We start from the raw sequence: 19,378 nt of genomic DNA, 5'->3' as shown, positions 1-19,378 counted from the left end.
TTTGAATTTCATTTTAGTCACCACTGGTGCGTCTTTGCTACATGTATAGCGCGTGAATGCGAGATTAGTCGTCTACACGTGTTCGAATTCAAAAAGTGATCTCATCAAGCGCTCCACGATGGGTTCGAACCACCGACCTTGTGGTTAACAGCCACACGCTCTGCCTACTGAGCTAGCGGAGCAACAACATATTTCATCAACTCCTCAAGTTGTTCTCCTTGAAGACTCACATGAGTCAATTTCCTTCGGTCATGACCTTAGGTCATCTCACCGGAGCAGAATGCTATAATATTCAAATTGACAATTTTGCCCACTGCGCTAATGGGCCGTGAACATAAAGTTCATTTGATAAACTACACCCACCGTGGGGCTCGAACCCACGACCACAAGGTTAAGAGCCTTGCGCTCTACCGACTGAGCTAGACGGGCCGAATGAACGGTCGACTATACGGATACTCAGTTGAACTCTTGTTATGCATGTGGTATCCTAGGACGATTAGTGGTCTCTAGCTGTCCATACGAGACCATCCTTTGAATGGGAGGAGAACGAGGGAATGCGTAGCAAGTAATTGAGTCGGCAGATTTATGTACTCGAGCGATACTAAACGCGCAACGGGTGGAGCTACGCATGAGATTCTTCTATGCGTTGGTGATTGGTGATACTACTGTTCAAGGACAGACAGGCGGAGGCATACTCTTGTCCTTTTTCACTCATTTCGTGTCACCAGTCACTCTCTAGCGGGGGTAACGGGTAGTTGCTCAGAAAGCTCATTTTGCGATAAACTTAGCAGTTAATGACGAGATCGAAACACGCTTGACCTTTTCCCGCCTGAACAATGTTGAGAGAGCTATAAAATTATCGAGAGGATCAACTAGTTGAGAGAAAGTTCGGCCATTTTGATAATTCAACATTGTTCAGCGTAGCCGGAATATCAAATAAAATACTTCCGGCAACCCGGAATCGAACCAGGGACCATCCGATTACTTTATCACTACAGTCGGACGCTCTACCAACTGAGCTATTGCCGGTCAACCTTGCATGTCACCGAGATATCCTCTGCTTCCCGAAAGCATTTGAATTTCATTTTAGTCACCACTGGTGCGTCTTTGCTACATGTATAGCGCGGTGAATGCGAGAATTAGTCGTCTACACGTGTTCGAATTCAAAAAGTGATCTCATCAAGCGCTCCACGATGGGTTCGAACCACCGACCTTGTGGTTAACAGCCACACGCTCTGCCTACTGAGCTAGCGGAGCAACAACATATTTCATCAACTCCTCAAGTTGTTCTCCTTGAAGACTCACATGAGTCAATTTCCTTCGGTCATGACCTTAGGTCATCTCACCGGAGCAGAATGCTATAATATTCAAATTGACAATTTTGCCCACTGCGCTAATGGGCCGTGAACATAAAGTTCATTTGATAAACTACACCCACCGTGGGGCTCGAACCCACGACCACAAGGTTAAGAGCCTTGCGCTCTACCGACTGAGCTAGACGGGCCGAATGAACGGTCGACTATACGGATACTCAGTTGAACTCTTGTTATGCATGTGGTATCCTAGGACGATTAGTGGTCTCTAGCTGTCCATACGAGACCATCCTTTGAATGGGAGGAGAACGAGGGAATGCGTAGCAAGTAATTGAGTCGGCAGATTTATGTACTCGAGCGATACTAAACGCGCAACGGGTGGAGCTACGCATGAGATTCTTCTATGCGTTGGTGATTGGTGATACTACTGTTCAAGGACAGACAGGCGGAGGCATACTCTTGTCCTTTTTCACTCATTTCGTGTCACCAGTCACTCTCTAGCGGGGGTAACGGGTAGTTGCTCAGAAAGCTCATTTTGCGATAAACTTAGCAGTTAATGACGAGATCGAAACACGCTTGACCTTTTCCCGCCTGAACAATGTTGAGAGAGCTATAAAATTATCGAGAGGATCAACTAGTTGAGAGAAAGTTCGGCCATTTTGATAATTCAACATTGTTCAGCGTAGCCGGAATATCAAATAAAATACTTCCGGCAACCCGGAATCGAACCAGGGACCATCCGATTACTTTATCACTACAGTCGGACGCTCTACCAACTGAGCTATTGCCGGTCAACCTTGCATGTCACCGAGATATCCTCTGCTTCCCGAAAGCATTTGAATTTCATTTTAGTCACCACTGGTGCGTCTTTGCTACATGTATAGCGCGGTGAATGCGAGAATTAGTCGTCTACACGTGTTCGAATTCAAAAAGTGATCTCATCAAGCGCTCCACGATGGGTTCGAACCACCGACCTTGTGGTTAACAGCCACACGCTCTGCCTACTGAGCTAGCGGAGCAACAACATATTTCATCAACTCCTCAAGTTGTTCTCCTTGAAGACTCACATGAGTCAATTTCCTTCGGTCATGACCTTAGGTCATCTCACCGGAGCAGAATGCTATAATATTCAAATTGACAATTTTGCCCACTGCGCTAATGGGCCGTGAACATAAAGTTCATTTGATAAACTACACCCACCGTGGGGCTCGAACCCACGACCACAAGGTTAAGAGCCTTGCGCTCTACCGACTGAGCTAGACGGGCCGAATGAACGGTCGACTATACGGATACTCAGTTGAACTCTTGTTATGCATGTGGTATCCTAGGACGATTAGTGGTCTCTAGCTGTCCATACGAGACCATCCTTTGAATGGGAGGAGAACGAGGGAATGCGTAGCAAGTAATTGAGTCGGCAGATTTATGTACTCGAGCGATACTAAACGCGCAACGGGTGGAGCTACGCATGAGATTCTTCTATGCGTTGGTGATTGGTGATACTACTGTTCAAGGACAGACAGGCGGAGGCATACTCTTGTCCTTTTTCACTCATTTCGTGTCACCAGTCACTCTCTAGCGGGGGTAACGGGTAGTTGCTCAGAAAGCTCATTTTGCGATAAACTTAGCAGTTAATGACGAGATCGAAACACGCTTGACCTTTTCCCGCCTGAACAATGTTGAGAGAGCTATAAAATTATCGAGAGGATCAACTAGTTGAGAGAAAGTTCGGCCATTTTGATAATTCAACATTGTTCAGCGTAGCCGGAATATCAAATAAAATACTCCCGGGCCATTACCCGCGACCGACCGTCGCCTTCTCTGCTCTCTCTTTTTCTTCCTTCTTTGTTCCCTTTCCCTCCCTCCTTTTCCTTCTTTACTTTTGCCCCTTTTTTGCAGTTGTTTTTCTCCCGGACCCTTCAAACCTAAGGAAGCTCGTGGCTGTGAACGCGGTTACCACCATACGGTCAAGGACGACACCAAAACACCCGAGCCCTCAATCGACGCCAAAGCGACGATTGGTGGTGCTGGTCCTGTCACTAGTATCGCTGAGACCAATCTGGAGCGGGAAGTGTCCAAGGAGCTAAGTGCTGCTATGCCGAGAAAGCCTGAGGGTCTCACTGTGGCCGATGTTAGAGATATGATAGGATGGCAAATTCGCAAGGGGTTTATCGACCTCTACATCTATAGTCCTACAAGCGTGCCCATCGGGAAAATCGTTGTTTGTCACTGGGATAGTTTCCAACACGTGTTTCTTCACCACATAAGTGGTCAATTTCATCACTTTCTTTGTGTTACGGAGTGGTCTAACTTTTCTTCCCATCAACGTTTTGGTGGTGAAGCTTATTGCTTTTAATGATGTTCCTTACAACACATACTTGTGTTGATAAAGATAGCTAACATTATAAAAACCGAGCTCTTGTCTAAGAGCCACAAGCTGTTGAAGAACTACGAGATTGCAAGTTTGGTTATTTTCATTATCCCCCTACGGACGGTCCCACGGCGGCCGTGGTATGGCGTATGCCGGTTTCATCTGATTAAATCGGCCAAAAAGTTCCGCAAGTTAACAAGCCAACTTATGACGGCTCCAGATCAAAGAGCCTATGATGGGTACCTCCGAGCTATCACTACGGATGCTAAAGTACCCAAAGTCGCTCGCAAGTACATGAAAACATCCTGTGACACCAGCTTATTCGGGGCGTCAGATCTTCTTCCTATGTACTGTGATCGTTTTGTCTGTGTGTCAGACAGTGTGTGAGATTCGATAATAATATTTCGGAATGCTGCCCTTCAAACGGGCACCTTAGAAGACCGCCGCATCGACAGCGGAGAAGAATTATTTGACCTATCGCTCACAATCGCTAGCTCCCTCAATGCTATTTTTACAAGCGCCTTCTCCAGCAAGACATGTCGCTCTACGCTGGATTCTCAGCCCTGGGCAGCATTATTACGTTACGAGCTCATCCCATCCGTCGAGAACTCTTGATGCAGCGACCGTAGTTTCTCGAGGTGTAGAGGTAAGAGAAGCGTTGAGGACTGGTTGCGACAAGTCTGCTCCATCTACGAAGTCAAGTTTATCCGTACGCTGTGCAATCCGCGCGGTATGTGGACAATGTCCACTGGGCATGCACTTGCTCAATGTACTGCCAGTCGGGGCAATGCTATCATGTTTGCTTCGTGATGAGGGCAGAGTGAGAAATTAAACAAACCACAGTACGGCCAGCTGCTAGTTGTCCGGTTGCACCTCACGGCACATCAGTCAAGATTGTCCAAGGACGAAAGAGACCGTTCGACTTCCTTAAAAGGTTTAAGGCCCTTGCTGTGCACCCAGTCGACTTGGACCCCCCTGGCGGGTCCCGCAACCGCAAGCTAGCGTGAGTTCGAGAAGTCAACTGATTAGTTTGAAGGTTTGGTAATCAAACCTTCAAACTCATCAGTTAACGTAATTGAGTCACTATTCGACTAAGTGGCTCCTTACGGATCAATTTCGCACGTCCTGTACCACAGGACGAACGACCCTAGTATGATATTACCGTACTAATCGTATCCTGTTAACAGTATCTAGTAGTATCCAAGTACCCCTGGTTTGTCTCGTGCGTCCGTAGTCCTTCTGATGTGTCTGAATTTTCCAAGGCTTGGAAAATCACCCCTAACTTCTGCGTTCACTTCTTTGACGACATGTTCTGCATCATTCAAAAAATTGAATTCGGTGAGCTGCCAGCTAGCATGCTGAATACTGCATGTGCTTGGAGTTACCACTGGTAATCTCAGTATTTTGAACACCTGTATGTGTTGAAGAGAACCACTACTGCTGTAGGTCTTTTCAACACCTGCATGTGTTGAAAATGACCGCTGCTATTGTGGATATTTTCAACACCTGTGTTGAAAATGACTGGTAGTGGCGTGGTCATTCCCACCACCTGAACGTGTTGCAAATGAAAGTGTTTAAATAACTCCACGCGGTCCAAAGTATCATAAACTACCACTTTGTGGTAGCAATAACTACACATGTGTTGAGATTACTCATGTGTTGAAAATGGAAGCGTTGGAAAAAATTGTTCACCCCGTGTCGAACGCCGTATCTCGGACGAAGATGACCATGCTACCTTATCGGGATCGACCTGAAATGTAGAAGTTGCGGGGCTCATTGCTTGTTCTTCGAGCCATCTTACCGTGCCACTCTGACTGAGAGACTTCCCTTCCATCGTGTCGGGAAGTGCCATGTCGGTGTGTAAAGAGCTTATACTGGCTCTCCGTATGGGAGTGGGAGCTAAGGTCCTCGAGGAACAAATCAGGGCTACCATAACGTCCGAGTATGTTGCGAGGAAGAGGGAGTACGAAAAAAAACGTCGCGGCAGCCAGTCTGGCTCTTAAACTGGCTGGGAGCTTCGAACCTTTCCCCCCCAACCAGAGGAATATGTCGCTAAATCACCGGCACTGTTACAAGTCTATCTTGGTGGACTATGACCGAAATCGCGACGATTTGAGGAGAGAGCCGGCAGCTCTAATCTCTACAACAGCCATCGCCATCGACAACCAAAGGAAAGTCGTGACACGCACAAAGATAGACGTATCTAAGGGAGAAACAGGTAAAAAATAGCTGGCTGATATGGACGACGGGAGCTTGCTATTTATGTAGGCACACAATCACTGACAATCACTGTGAGAGACGGAAGTTGGATACTTGGCTATTACGTTGTCTCTGACGTTGGCAGGATATGGATGAAGTCAGAAATGGAAGAGCTCCTCCAACGGCACGGACCTAATGTACCAAAACTATTATATGTCGATACGGGGTGTTGTAATGGCAAGCTATCGACTGAGCAGCTACAAAAGGAGAGAAAAAACTTTCTAATTGAGGTTTTTGATGCTAGAGCCTCGTGGCATATTGCCGACTATAATAGAAGGCGATTGGTAGCCTTGGGAAAAAACGTCATCGCAATCAGGAATCGTAGCTTCTTCAATCAAGGACTCCACACACCAGCAATAGTTCGTCCTTGTCGGATGTTTGCCCATGATAGCGTTCTTCCCTGCTACGGTTATCCGGCTCCAGTCTGTCGTGCGTGCTCTAGCAGCTGTTGCTTACCCGAGCTCCACAATATATAATTATTTCCGCCGTTTCGAACATCAATATCGTGCTCAAGCGGTGAACTGGCCAGTTTCATCCTGATTTTCTAGTCACAGATGCGGCTATCGCTTGAAACAGCTGGGGTATGAACATTTCAATGTTTGAATTGCTGAACGTAGAGACGTCGCGAGATCACTTCTCAAAGGCTGTTTCTGCCAGAGACCAATCACATGTTTTCACTACAAAAATGTCTTCGGAAATGTCTCTCTTTATCATGTGGCGACCCTGAGATCAAACGATTAACCGTACTCATCCTACAAATGAACCGGGAACCAGAGAGTGATCACTCCCCGCTGACTCCATCTTGTGGTGGGTGCAAAATCTGGGACGGACCACGCTCTCCACTAAGCTCGTCCAACTCGCATCCCAAGCACGAGTGGACTTAGATTAAAATTTTAATACTTTCAAGCTAGGTGGATATAGTCGTGCGTGAAAAGCTTATATTTTCAAAATTCTTTCACATACTCTGATTATTGTGCATTCCTAAACCTACGTCGTCCGTAAGTCCATCACGTTTTTGTCACTAGGTGTGAGAGAAGAAGACCTACTTAAAGTGGATAGCAATCTGTCTCCTATGATTACCGGAGAGAATCCTCAGATACGTCTACCGAACGGGCCTACTCATCTTGCGGACATCGAATCCTTATGCACGACGGTTGCTCAGAAGGCAGACGTTGATTCTCAATGGTCACAACTAACACGCGAGTTAGCTAGCTTCAGAAGAACGTCACACCGTGATGTCGGCAGAAGGCGTGCTCTTGCTGGTTCACTGGTGGAGGTTACACCCGACTTCAACGACCGTATGACCGAGTTATGGACCGAAATATGCCCCAAGTCGACTTATACGATAACACGTCTATCAGCACAAGTGGTACGAAGTGCTTTGGTTCAGTACAACACCCACCTCGTTCGAGATATTGCAGAAGATCGACCCGGATGGGAACCTCTCCTCTGCGTATCCTATGCAGGAGCCTTGAAGTGGATGAAAGAGATGCAGGCGAAGTCCCATCAATCAGCGACAACTGGTACTTTCACTCAAGAAGGCGTCGACATCGATAGAGACTTGGAGAGCGTTCTCGAAGTACCAACCTCGTTGACCCTGTTCTCTCCAACAACAAGTGGGACCGAGTGTAGAAGCATAGAGGGAAACGATGGCGATCAAAAATTTTCTGGATGACGCGCAGAAGCTCCTCCTCGCTGCATTGGTGATGAGCAACTTCGACCGTCATAAACTTAGTGCAAGCATCTACACGCACCACAAACATGACCTCAGACTCCCCATCAGCATGGCCAAACTTTTACGGTCCACATAACTCTATACCCACCAAATCCCATGGAGCTGTGGATCTCAGCAAATCTCAGAAATCGGCGACCAAGGCGGTGATATATGGCACGGTGCCACCCAGTGGCAAAGCAAGTTTTACACAAATGTTGGACTTTACGAAAGTCTGCAAGTCGGCCAAGATAAAATATACGATATGTAGGGTTATAAAGCTTGGCAAAGCCAATGTGACCAAATAGAGTATGGAGAGTAGTCATCAGTCCCAGCAGTGTCTTACGCAATCATCAGAACCACCCGAAAGACCCGTCCCTGGATGCACTCGCAATCAGGAATCGTAGCTTCTTCAATCAAGGACTCCACACACCAGCAATAGTTCGTCCTTGTCGGATGTTTGCCCATGATAGCGTTCTTCCCTGCTACGGTTATCCGGCTCCAGTCTGTCGTGCGTGCTCTAGCAGCTGTTGCTTACCCGAGCTCCACAATATATAATTATATCTCCGCCCTTTCGAACATCAATATCGTGCTCAAGCGGTGAACTGGCCAGTTTCATCCTGATTTTCTAGTCACAGATGCGGCTATCGCTTGAAACAGCTGGGGTACGAACATTTCAATGTTTGAATTGCTGAACGTAGAGACGTCACGAGATCACTTCTCAAAGGCTGTTTCTGCCAAAGACCAATCACATGTTTTCACCACAAAAATGTCTTCGGAAATGTCTCTCTTTATCATGTGGCGACCCTGAGATCAAACGACTAACCGTACTCATCCTACAAATGAACCGGGAACCAGAGAGTGATCACTCCCCGCTGACTCCATCTTGTGGTGGGTGCTGAATCTAAGACGGACCACGCTCTCCACTAAGCTCGTCCAACTCGCATCCCAAGCACGAGTTGACTTAGATTATTATTTTAATACTTTCAAGCTAGGTGGATATAGTCGTGCGTGAAAAGCTTATATTTTCAAAATTCTTTCACATACTCTGATTATTGTGCATTCCTAAACCTACGTCGTCCGTAAGTCTATCACATTTTCGTGCACTTGCTGCAGTTGGGGAGTTTATGTATTCACGCAGTTCGTGCAAATTTACGACCGTCCAACACCGTCGACCGTCGTAAAGGTCGATCGTAGTCTCCCAAACCGCAGCTAGGGGTAGCACACAGACACAATACACTCCTGCTCAAACAAAATTCCCAGCTATTACTTCATACTGTCGAGTTCACAGTTTGCTTTAACAGGACCCGACTTAAGCTGGAGAGATGCGATCCAAACGTACACTTAAAGTGTGAATCAAGATAGCTACGGACGTAAGAACCAGTAACGTTCAATGCTCAAGATCACCAGTACGGAATGCATCCTGTGCTCACACCGGTCTACGCAAGCCCAAAAAATTGTCTAAGGGAGTTCTGGATGTATGCGGATATTGGGTGCGCAGTCGGTCTGCAGCGACACCCGTAGCATACGTGTTTTCGAGGCACGGTCAGAGGGCCTTACATATATAACAAAGCCATGCCAATCGACCTGTTACTATTTTCAAGGTGTCTAAGTCAACTTTCCCGTCGGTGTTGTATGATTTTACGAGGCAACGCACAGTGCTTCTTCTCATCCGAGTGACCGGGGTGTGTTCGACGACCATATTGTCGGTACGATGTAATAAACTCCCGGACTTCATCCAGAAGAGAACATTCTGATCAAGAAAATTGGTCCTCACGGTGAAGGAGCTCTCGTCGTTTACTTGTAAGCCTTTGGCGTCAACAGCGAAGCATGAAATGCGTCCGACCGACCCCGTATAAGTTGAAACCCGTTAATTCGAGCTTTTACATTTAAGGCTTGCCTAAATAGTAATCTGAAATACACATAGTAGTGAATCGTTACTTTGCTCTCTCTGCCTCCGTCAGAATAACGCGATACGCAGTTTGCACAGAACTTGACCTCAGATTCGTGTATGGGTAGATGTCGAAAGGCACTGCATACTTGAACGTGGTCACAATTTGTAACTCACGAGGGTCTTTGGCGATCTCGGCCTACATGCGTGCTCTGTGCGTAGCACCCCACCCCCTGCCTATGTGCGTAGCACGTCTGGATGCGTGCTCATCACTCGGGTGTCTGTGCAGATCTCTGACGATTTTTTGTCATAAGAACTCAAAGTTCAGCTGATGATTACTGAATAATATAGAGGGTATAAAAGCTGAAGTCAATCGATAAGTATATGAACGACACAAGTGAACCAGGACTGGTATGCGGATCGTGATCCACGCATGATCCTGAGAAAAAAAATTACGAAATGAGATCAATACGATGATTATATGGCATGAACCGGATATTTTCACTAGGATCAAAGAAATTGAGATCATGGTGCAGGATCATAGATCATTCTCGTGGCCCATGGATTACAGCATCCATGACTCGCTCAGCTTAAGAACCCGATTGTACGGCACGGATCAGCAGGAAAGTTGATACATCATGAGTGATCTGATCCCGTATGAACTAGCAAGACGCACGATCAAGGGTCGCCGCGAACCTTGATCGCGGAGTAGCGAACAATCGAACGTACCCAACAATCAAACCCGGATAACCTGAGTAAGAAACAGCCACTCATCCGCTTCGTCGATTATTCTTACAGTTATATTTCGCGTTAACCAAGTGGAGTTACGTTAGAGGCGTGTCTAGCGAGGAAAAATATATTTTGCTTCTATCTTCCCAACAAAAAAAGTGGAACTCGAGATATATTGAGAGGCAATACTGGGTTTTAGTAGTCGTGTCGGAGAGTAATAAACATATAGTTATACGTTTTCGGGTTTTATTAGTCTATACTGGTAATCAGTCTTTTATCCAATTCGCCAATTACGCTCAAAAAAGTTGTGTGGGAATAACCAAGTGGAGTTGAAGACCTACACGTTCGAGACGCGACGCCTTACCCGCCTTGTATGATATGGAGAGACGATATTGGATTTAATTATTAATTCGACAGGCTTAATTAATTATTTCGACAGGCTTCAACCTATAGTGACAGGTTTTGGTTCGAAATGTAGCCTTAAGAATCATAGATCGGGATCACGAGTGAGAATCACACCGAATCCGGTGTTTGACATCCGGTGTTAGCGGTTTGTGTGACCGGGTCCGCAGGCAGACTCTTCCTGGCAACCTTAGGGGACACGGTTTTGAACGGACACCCCGCGGATAGGTGCGAGCCCAGGTGATGGTGGGTAATCCATAGGCGATTACCGAGTGGGTACCTTAGGGGTCACGTTCTAGAACGGAGACCCTATGAATAGGTGTTAGCTCAGAGCTTTATACGTTTAGTTCCCGTTGGATGATATCCACAGCAAGATTCCTGGCCGAGGAACCCTGGATGTAGACCCTCCGGGGAGATCACTGTCGAGACCGCCTTTGTGCAGCTTCTAGGAGAGCGATCTGTAAAGGTAAAGGGATACAGGTGGGATCATTGCTGAGTGGTTCATTCCGGAATGTTCTCGTGAGTAATGACGTTGTATAACATCGGTCAGGGACGACACACCGTCGAGTGGGACTCCTCGTGGGTTTGAGTGCCTGTGGCATCATCCTCCCGACACCATTCTTGTCTTCGTGATGACATCACGTGATTAGGGTCATTGAGCGGCACTCGCTGGTGCGGATTGGGCTTTTGAGAGTCCTACGCCGTCCTCCGACATCCTCTTTAGGAGGAGTCTCGCTCACGTCATGCCGTTCGCAGTTGATAGAGGCTCTGTGATGGGAGTTTTGGCAATATGTCACGGACGAGGGTGAGTCTCATGAACCCGTTGTGGGATGCAGTCCACGTCCGTGACGCATTCAGTGCCTGGGCTCGAACACGGCCATACCAATCAGCCACCGTGCAGATCCCGAGTGAATGACCCCACCTCAGATAGCGAAAAATGAACTCCGTCACAGCCAAGATGTCTCGTCTGATGCCTAACTAGAAGTGCTTGAAGGTTTTAAAAGGGAATTGTCAAACACTCTGGGGAAGTTCCTTTGTGCTTGAGTGTGTGGGCCGAAGGTGATCAGACTTGATCACTGCCACTGCAACGACTTGACGTCTTGCTTTCTCTTGCAATTCCCTCATCTGTCCATCGGCTATCCGTGAACTTGTTCTCTTAGAAGACCTTCACACCAAGAGAATAAAGGCAGAAAGTGAAATCGGGGCGGCTTATAAAGATGGTGCGAAACAACACTGTCGGTTCATTAGCAGCTATCGTTTCAGTGGCATCAATAGATCTATTGATTAGACCGAGCTCCATTGCTGCTTCTCGAACGAGGTATTCGCGGACGTTATAGAGTTTTGCCAAAGACCAGGAGTTGGCTTATAGGTTTATAGGACTGATAGAGCCGTTTAGGAAAGTTTGAGATAAATCGTTAGGGTAGGAGCTGAAATCGGCTTCAGATTTTCTGGTCTCACGCTTTTACAGCTTTGATCCAGCTCTCTACTACTCTTCTACTCTACTCCGTTACCTGGCAACCGCCCATCGAACCTGCGACACTCGGATCACAATCTACTAACTTATTCTACTGAGCTAGCTCCATTGCTGCTGTAATGTTTCCTTATTTCATGCCATTCGTCCGATAACTTTATGTTGTGCGCGCATCGCACGCTACTATGTGTATGCGTGTACAGTTGCGCTGCGTACAATCCGCTCATTGGGTTGGTTAAAGCGTCCTTTTCTCACTCAATGTCTGCTCACGGGTCGAGTCATCAGTCACAGGAGGGAGACGGATCGCAAGCACTATTTAATTGTCCACGACGTTGGCATTGCCAACTTTGCACAGACTCAAGTACTTCGTGAAGCAAGCAGAGAGCCAAAAAGCGATAAAATTGGATGGTTTCGATGTAAAAAATATGGTATTTTATCTTTCCGGGGATATTCGTACTCTCGGTTTTGGGCTAGATCTCAAGAATGATTTCGGCCCGGTTTGGATCAGAAAAAGAGGGAGAAATATAGATTAAAGGTCTCCAGCATACTTCAATCGAACATGGTAGGCACTGAGGATTTAAAGCTGCTAGGGAAGCAATCTTAGTGTACCCAACTTATTCGCCATTGATGTCCCAAGCTCGGTGCTTTGTATGCATTGACCACTGCCGATGACTGCCCTAAAAGGGGAAATTCTCTGAGACGTATTCGCCTTTCCGAATCTGCTCAAGAATCTCTCCAGTCGATATCGGAGGCTCTGGCCAACCCATGTTCCGTACTCCTTTTTGGTTTGAAGGAAGATGTATGGTATCTGGTGACGGATGCTTGCATGTACGGCTATGAAGGATCTTTCACTGATGGCACTGATTGTTCTTGGTATAATATCAACTCTTGTGACAAGCCACTACTGTGGGAATAAATTCTCAAGACACACCTCGGTGTCGGACCTCGATGATGCATCCTTTCATCCCGGTTCCGATTAACCTGAGATCTGTTAACTGGAGCTGTGTGCAGCTGTTTTGGGTTTGATGGAGACCGAGAAGATGGAAAGTCTCGCCAGAGGCTAGGGTCAACTCCAGAGGAAGTGATTCGATGGGCGAGCGAGCTTGGTCGCTCGCAGGTGCTTCAATAATCCGAGGATTCCGAAGGAAAGTTATTAGTAACTGACAGTTTTTTTTCCTCCTAGGATCTTTCGGTAGTCGATCCGTCGGGATGTATGACCAGCACATTCTACCCTACATGCTCGTTGACTCTGAAGGCCATAATTGGTCGAGTAGCGCCTTGGGAGTTGTACATTGACAGCACAAGTGTACTACTGAAGTCTAGGAAGATCCTGTTGGTCGTATTAATGGATAGAGGTGTAGGAACGCGTCACCGAGCGCAGATCCTATCCTCACTGTGGGTGCTGGTTCGGCCATGTTATAGACGAGAGGCTTAGGAACGCGTCATCGAGCGCAGATCCTATCCTCAGTGTGAATGTTGGTTCGGCCATGTTATAGATGAGAGGCTTAGGAACGCGTCATCGAGCGCAGATCCTTTCCTCAGTGTGAGTGTCGAGTTGGCCTATTGTCAGTGAGAGGCTTAGGAACGCGTCATCGAGCGCAGATCCTTTCCTCAGTGTGAGTGTCGAGTTGGCCTATTGTCAGTGAGAGGCTTAGGAACGCGTCATCGAGCGCAGATCCTTTCCTCAGTGTGAGGGTCGAGTTGGCCTATTGTCAGTGAGAGGCTTGGGAACGCGTCATCGAGCGCAGATCCTTCCCTCGGTGTCGAGTTGACCTATTGTCAGCCAGAGGATTAGGAACGCGTCACTGAGCGCAGATCCTATCCTCAGTGTGAGTGTCGAGTTTGCCTATTGTCAATGAGAGGATTAGGAACGCGTCATTGAGCGCAGATCCTATTCTTGTGGTGAGGGCCTAGTTGACCATATTGCTAGTGAGAGGTTCAGGAACGCGTCAGCAAAGCTGATCCCATCCCCAGTGAGAGTGTCTAGTTGGCAAAGTTGTTAGCGAGAGGCTCGAGAACGCATTTTCGAGTGCAGACGCTATCCTCAGTGCGAGGACTCAGTTGACGGTATTATTAGTGAGAGCCTCTCGCTGAGAGGCTTGGGATTTGGAATCCCAAATAGGAAAAATATCTTCGAGCGCGGATCCAACCCTCAGTATGAGGATTCGGTGGGATTGAGTCAGCGACAGAGTTTGTGTCGAAACTAGCACGCTGTAGGATACGTGCATAGCCGAAATGAGAGTACCAGGAGCCGACTGTGCCATTGAACTAGCTACTAGAGCAGTCGACACACTCCATGGTAAGAACATCGACAGGGTGACGGTCACCCGGTGACCGATCTTGAATGATTATTGACCAATGACACGCTCTTGGCGACTTTCTACAAGAGGCTCTCTCCTGAAGTAGCGAGCGCTACAGACACTCAAAAGTGACCCGGGTGGTATCGCTGGTGCGCTTAAAAGGGGAGGTCAAGAAGGTGGTGGACTCAATTTCGGGAAACGTGCTCCACCTACGAGAGTTAGAGGGGAGTTCTGGAGGAGATCAACAACCAAGTATGGTGCTCTCGTGACCAATAACCTACTGGGAGACCCTCCTATGCTCTCGGCATTTTTGGCAGATCCGGGTGTATTTCGTGCGCTGCGTATACCATGTGATGCAGCAGGTACCCAGGAGTCGACAGAGACTACTAGTCTCAGACTAGTTAATGCTTAGACGACGAGTCTGTTCAAGTGAAGATCCGACCAGGTACGAGAGAGCCGCCCTGCTTCAGTGAGCTCATCTCAGTGCTTTGTGGTTGACTGGTAGCGGTGGAGGTATAATGTTCGCCGGTGGCGAATCGCCACAAAGAGGTGCCAGTAAAGCGGAGTACTTAGGCTATCTGGCTAAAGTGTGTATGATGTCTGGTGATGTTTCAAAAGTGTGTATGTGTCAGTGTCATAATCTCTGACGAACTGCCTGACCAACAGTTGGGAAGAGCGAGGTACCCTCACTGAAGGTCCACTGGGGAGTACCTTCGTTGCTCAGGAGCTCGTAGCAAGAGGCGGAGCAATTGAACTTGGAGAGACAATGGATTAGGTTCCTTCAGAAACTACCGGTTGTGTTTCAAATGAGAGGACTCCGATGGATATTAGCAGTTTTTCAATCGCCAAAACAAAAAAATGTAAGGCAGATACTGGGAGTGGATCATCGACTCAGCAGGAGGCGATGAAGGCCTTCCGAGCGTTGACGGAATCAGAAAGAAAAGCAAGGAGAGCAGCACTACTAGCAGACTCCACACAAGAGAGTTCGGAGAGGAGCTACCGCTCGGCGGTGAGCCATTTTGAGAAACTTTACGGTAGGATTGCAGGCAATAACGTGCCTACGGTGGATAAAATCCTAGGTATGGTCGGTGTGATCACTCACTTCATTGAGAACGCTACTCTGGTTCGACATAGATATAGGTACTTGAGGTAGATGCTAACAATACCAACAGATGCTGATACTTGCTCAAACTTACGATTACAAAGAGCATAATCAACGCCTAGCGCTAGAGGGACAATTTAGCTCACTCAGCGCCACACGATGCCACACTGAGATATGACAAGACGTCAAGAGAAGCAGATACTGTGATCGCGTTATAATTACAAACCACCCCGCGCCGTATATAAAAATAACGACGCGAGCACACCTTAATACGCGATTACAGTTGATGCGCATAACTGGTCATTCTTGAACACTTACGAACTGGTCTTGTACGCACCGCGCTAGAGGTTGCAGGACTCTTATCATCTTGCTGAACCTCACCTTGATCACCATCTTCATGATCTTCAATATCATCAGGACGATCTCTTTTAGAAGTCGTAACGGGTTGGACTTCTTCGCCACTATGAAACTTCTTCACGTAACGCAGATGCAGCTCCCTAAGAGTTCCATCATCATTCTTCACAATACACCTTAGGCCTCGCAGAGCAACAACCTCACGTGGCTTAGACCAACGAGGGGCAAACTTGCTAGGAAACCGTTCAGCTAACAGAACCTTATCACCAATCTTGAGCAACTCTTTAGTTTGCTTTCTAGCAAGGGTCTGATCAAAGCGATTCCTAGCCTCCTCACGACGCTCCAACCACACCGTATTAAAATCACGAAGGCATTCATCTCTCCTTTTACGAATATCAGTAGCACGTTTACGCAACACTTCAACCAACTTAGCTTCTCGAAGAGCTACATCTTCACCAGAGGCTTCCTTCAGATTGATCTCGCCAAAGATGCCTTGTGAAGACCAATTATCTCTTGGAGCAATGTCATCAAGAGAAGCAGGCGGTCTAGGGATAGTACCGGTCATAAGCATCTGGGAAGTCGTATCACGAGCACCACGCCAATCTATGCCATAACTGTTGAGCTGACCCTGCAACATAGCAGCTAAAGCATACGGGGAATTCACATACATAGCACCAGTTCCATACTTTAAATCAAGCAGAAACTTTCTCAGAGTCGCAGCCAGATCCCTATGTCTTCGCTCGTAATACCCACCAGTCCATGGTGAATAACCAACGGCCACCGTACTACTCACTCCATGAGCTAAGAGCCAAGAATTCACGTCCTGTGATACCAGATTTGCTCCTCCATCACATCTTAAATGCCGCGGATAGCCATAGAGACTGAAAGCATAGAGATAAGCGTTGATAATGCAAGCAGAATCCACAGGCTGAGGAAGAGGAACCAGCACGGTGAATCCAGTAAAAGCACATGTTATAGTTAGCATTGCCGTCCAATGCAGATTAAACTCGGCTTCGAGTTCCCTACCAAGCATAAAGACGTCCGATCCAACCGAATACCATGGAAGTGGAACTTGCAAACGCTGCCCAGACCTTGAGATACAGATATCTGACGCACATTTGGTGGAGCGCTGACACACTTCACATTTTCTTACAAAGACCTTGCAGTCTTTGCGCAATGTCGGCCACCAATAAGCTTGTTGTACCATACCGGACAGCAACTGTGCAGAGCCATGAATTCCATATTCATGAAACTCCCCCAGAATAGTAGAACGAAGACCACCACAATCAGGCAACACAGCTTGTTTGATAACAGGTTCATCGGCTCGCCATCGACCTAGATGAAATAAGCAGTCCTTCTCCACCAAGAACTCTCGACTTTCTTTGTGTTCCTTCTCACAGGAAACACGGATTTTGGCCAACTGCTCGTCTTCCTTTTGCTTCGATGACAACCACGACAGGGCATCTTCATAACTGGGTTGGCCTGAGAAGGTCACCAAAATAGAATGCATTTTGTCGTCAGAAACAACTGAGCAGCCATAGATATCATTCACTTCTTCTTTCGTCATATCATCCACATTTAGTTGTCCGGAGGAATTGTTGACATCAACAGGCGCAATCTCCACCTCACCGATCATACCATCAGCAGAATCACCAGCAGCCAACTTTCGGGCAGACATATCTGTCCAACAAAGAGCATCCACCTCACGAGGCAACCATACACATTTATCAACATAAGCTTCGAAAAGCTCCCAACGCTTAATCCACACGCCAGCATACGGTTCAGAAGCATAGCCAAAGTCACCCTGAACATCTCGCCAAGTCTTACAAAGATTAGCATTATCATTCAAACTAATAACATGGTCTCCACGCAGAGCATCAAGGTTCTCAGATACACACTGCAGCTGAGCTCCTCGTTCTCTCCACGTCGAACTTCTCAGTTGCTCCCTCTTCTTCCATACTCCACCACAAAGCCGAACTGGAAGAACTCTAAAGATTTTCCCAGTAGGAGGCATAGGAAAAAGATCATCACAAGGACTTATATCATAAAGTCGTTCCTCAAGTTCCGGAAACAGAGCTGGACAAGCATTATCAGAGTCCAAAGTCACCACTCCCAAAATAGCGCCATACCATGATTCTACATTAGAGTCAGTAACAATCAACGTAGCAATACAATGACCCAAATACAAAGATGCTAAGCCACTCATAAAACTCTGAGCCAACGTATGCCAAGCAACAGACACCTTTTCCCACTGCTCATCGTCCACAGCATCATTATTCTGCAGACACTTCACAGCCTTATTGAGACAGCGGAGAGCATCTTGTTCCAAGCCACCCAACCAATGACTGAACCACTGGAATACACCAGCCCACTTTCTCAAGAACTTGAGCTTAGCAGATGAGGACTTACACTTCTTGATGAAGATCTCCCATTCAGCTTCGAAACCAGCTGAAGATAAATCTCGTCGCTGTGGACAGGGAGTAAGCAGAGGCAGCCCACTCTCACGCCCAGAAATCTGATGGCCACAGAAAACCAAATGATCAGTAGCCCGCTGAACCTTGGAATTCCGACATTCAAAACCATAGCTTCGTACTACTCGTATGAGAACATCCAAAGCTTCATTAACGGCCGATGCCGTAGGTCCGGCTACTATACAATCATCTTGAAGGCTACGAAGACTACAGTCAATATTTAGCTTCCTCAAAGCCTCACGAGCTTCAATAAGCATCAATTCCACCGAGCGGCCAAACAATCCTGAAGATTGCTTATAGCCCATAGGCAATCTATTCCAAGCAAAAATCACCTCAACACCTTGGTCATTGAGCACTCGGGTAGCCATATGTTGTTGCATCTTCTTGGAAATATATACCCCATGAAATGCATCCCGCAAATCAATACGACCAAAGAAGGCACCATGATGACTAGGAAGAGATCCAATCAGATCATGAACGCCATACTGAGAGAGCTTACTTTCATTTTCGGTCTCCAAAGTAGGCGTAGTCGCACCGATCTTATTCGTAAAGCGCAGGTCTAAAGTAACCCTGAAATGAGCCAACAATTGCTCATCATCTTCTCTATCCAAAATACCAGGCAAGCATTTCCACGACTCTGCACCTTTCTTCGCCACTAAGACAACCTCATTAATAGTCCATGCTTGTCCAGGTTGTAATCGCACCACCTTTTCCTCCTTTTCCATAAGGCACAACAACCTATAAATAGCTTTTCTCTCGCGATCAGGCCGACGACGTTGGGGTTCTACATGAAGTTCCGGTCTAGACTCCTCCAACCTAGGACAATGGGCCAATAGCCGTTTTCCTTTACCAGCCACCTCAATAGTCTCCACCGGATCAATGCTACAGACAGCCACCTCGCTAGCTGTCTGAGTAGGTACAAAACCATGCACGGACAAAGCTAGGTCACATATCCCTGGCCTTCCTATCAGAGCAGAAGGATTAAGATTAGGCATGATGACGAAGCT

The 19,378-nt window shown here is 47.1% G+C and overlaps 1 protein-coding gene and 8 non-coding genes across 9 annotated transcripts; all 9 read right to left on the bottom strand.

Moving 5' to 3' along the window:
* Positions 1–109: 109 nt before the first annotated feature.
* Pmar_PMAR023858 lies at positions 110–182 on the bottom strand. The gene has a single exon. It is a non-coding gene; the product is annotated as a tRNA-Asn (tRNA).
* A 174-nt stretch (positions 183–356) lies between these two features.
* On the bottom strand, positions 357–429 carry Pmar_PMAR023857. Its single transcript has one exon. It is a non-coding gene; the product is annotated as a tRNA-Lys (tRNA).
* A 517-nt stretch (positions 430–946) lies between these two features.
* On the bottom strand, positions 947–1,029 carry Pmar_PMAR023856. The gene has a single exon. It is a non-coding gene; the product is annotated as a tRNA-Tyr (tRNA).
* Positions 1,030–1,184: 155 nt separating this feature from the next.
* Positions 1,185–1,257, bottom strand: Pmar_PMAR023855. Its single transcript has one exon. It is a non-coding gene; the product is annotated as a tRNA-Asn (tRNA).
* A 174-nt stretch (positions 1,258–1,431) lies between these two features.
* On the bottom strand, positions 1,432–1,504 carry Pmar_PMAR023854. Its single transcript has one exon. It is a non-coding gene; the product is annotated as a tRNA-Lys (tRNA).
* A 517-nt stretch (positions 1,505–2,021) lies between these two features.
* Positions 2,022–2,104, bottom strand: Pmar_PMAR023853. The gene has a single exon. It is a non-coding gene; the product is annotated as a tRNA-Tyr (tRNA).
* A 155-nt stretch (positions 2,105–2,259) lies between these two features.
* Pmar_PMAR023852 lies at positions 2,260–2,332 on the bottom strand. Its single transcript has one exon. It is a non-coding gene; the product is annotated as a tRNA-Asn (tRNA).
* A 174-nt stretch (positions 2,333–2,506) lies between these two features.
* Positions 2,507–2,579, bottom strand: Pmar_PMAR023851. The gene has a single exon. It is a non-coding gene; the product is annotated as a tRNA-Lys (tRNA).
* Positions 2,580–15,823: 13,244 nt separating this feature from the next.
* Positions 15,824–19,366, bottom strand: Pmar_PMAR023850 (gag/pol/env polyprotein, putative; the record flags this gene model as incomplete). The annotated part of the gene is made up of 1 exon (XM_002766365.1): positions 15,824–19,366. The coding sequence occupies one exon, from the start codon at positions 19,364–19,366 to the stop codon at positions 15,824–15,826; it is 3,543 nt and encodes a 1,180-aa protein (XP_002766411.1).
* Positions 19,367–19,378: the final 12 nt, after the last annotated feature.

The sequence above is a fragment of the Perkinsus marinus genome (assembly GCF_000006405.1).
Source record: "Perkinsus marinus ATCC 50983 genomic scaffold scf_1104296973036, whole genome shotgun sequence".
Taxonomy (NCBI): Eukaryota; Perkinsozoa; order Perkinsida; family Perkinsidae; genus Perkinsus; species Perkinsus marinus.
Note: the sequence above shows the minus strand (reverse complement) of the source record. Positions and strands in the feature narration are given on the sequence as shown.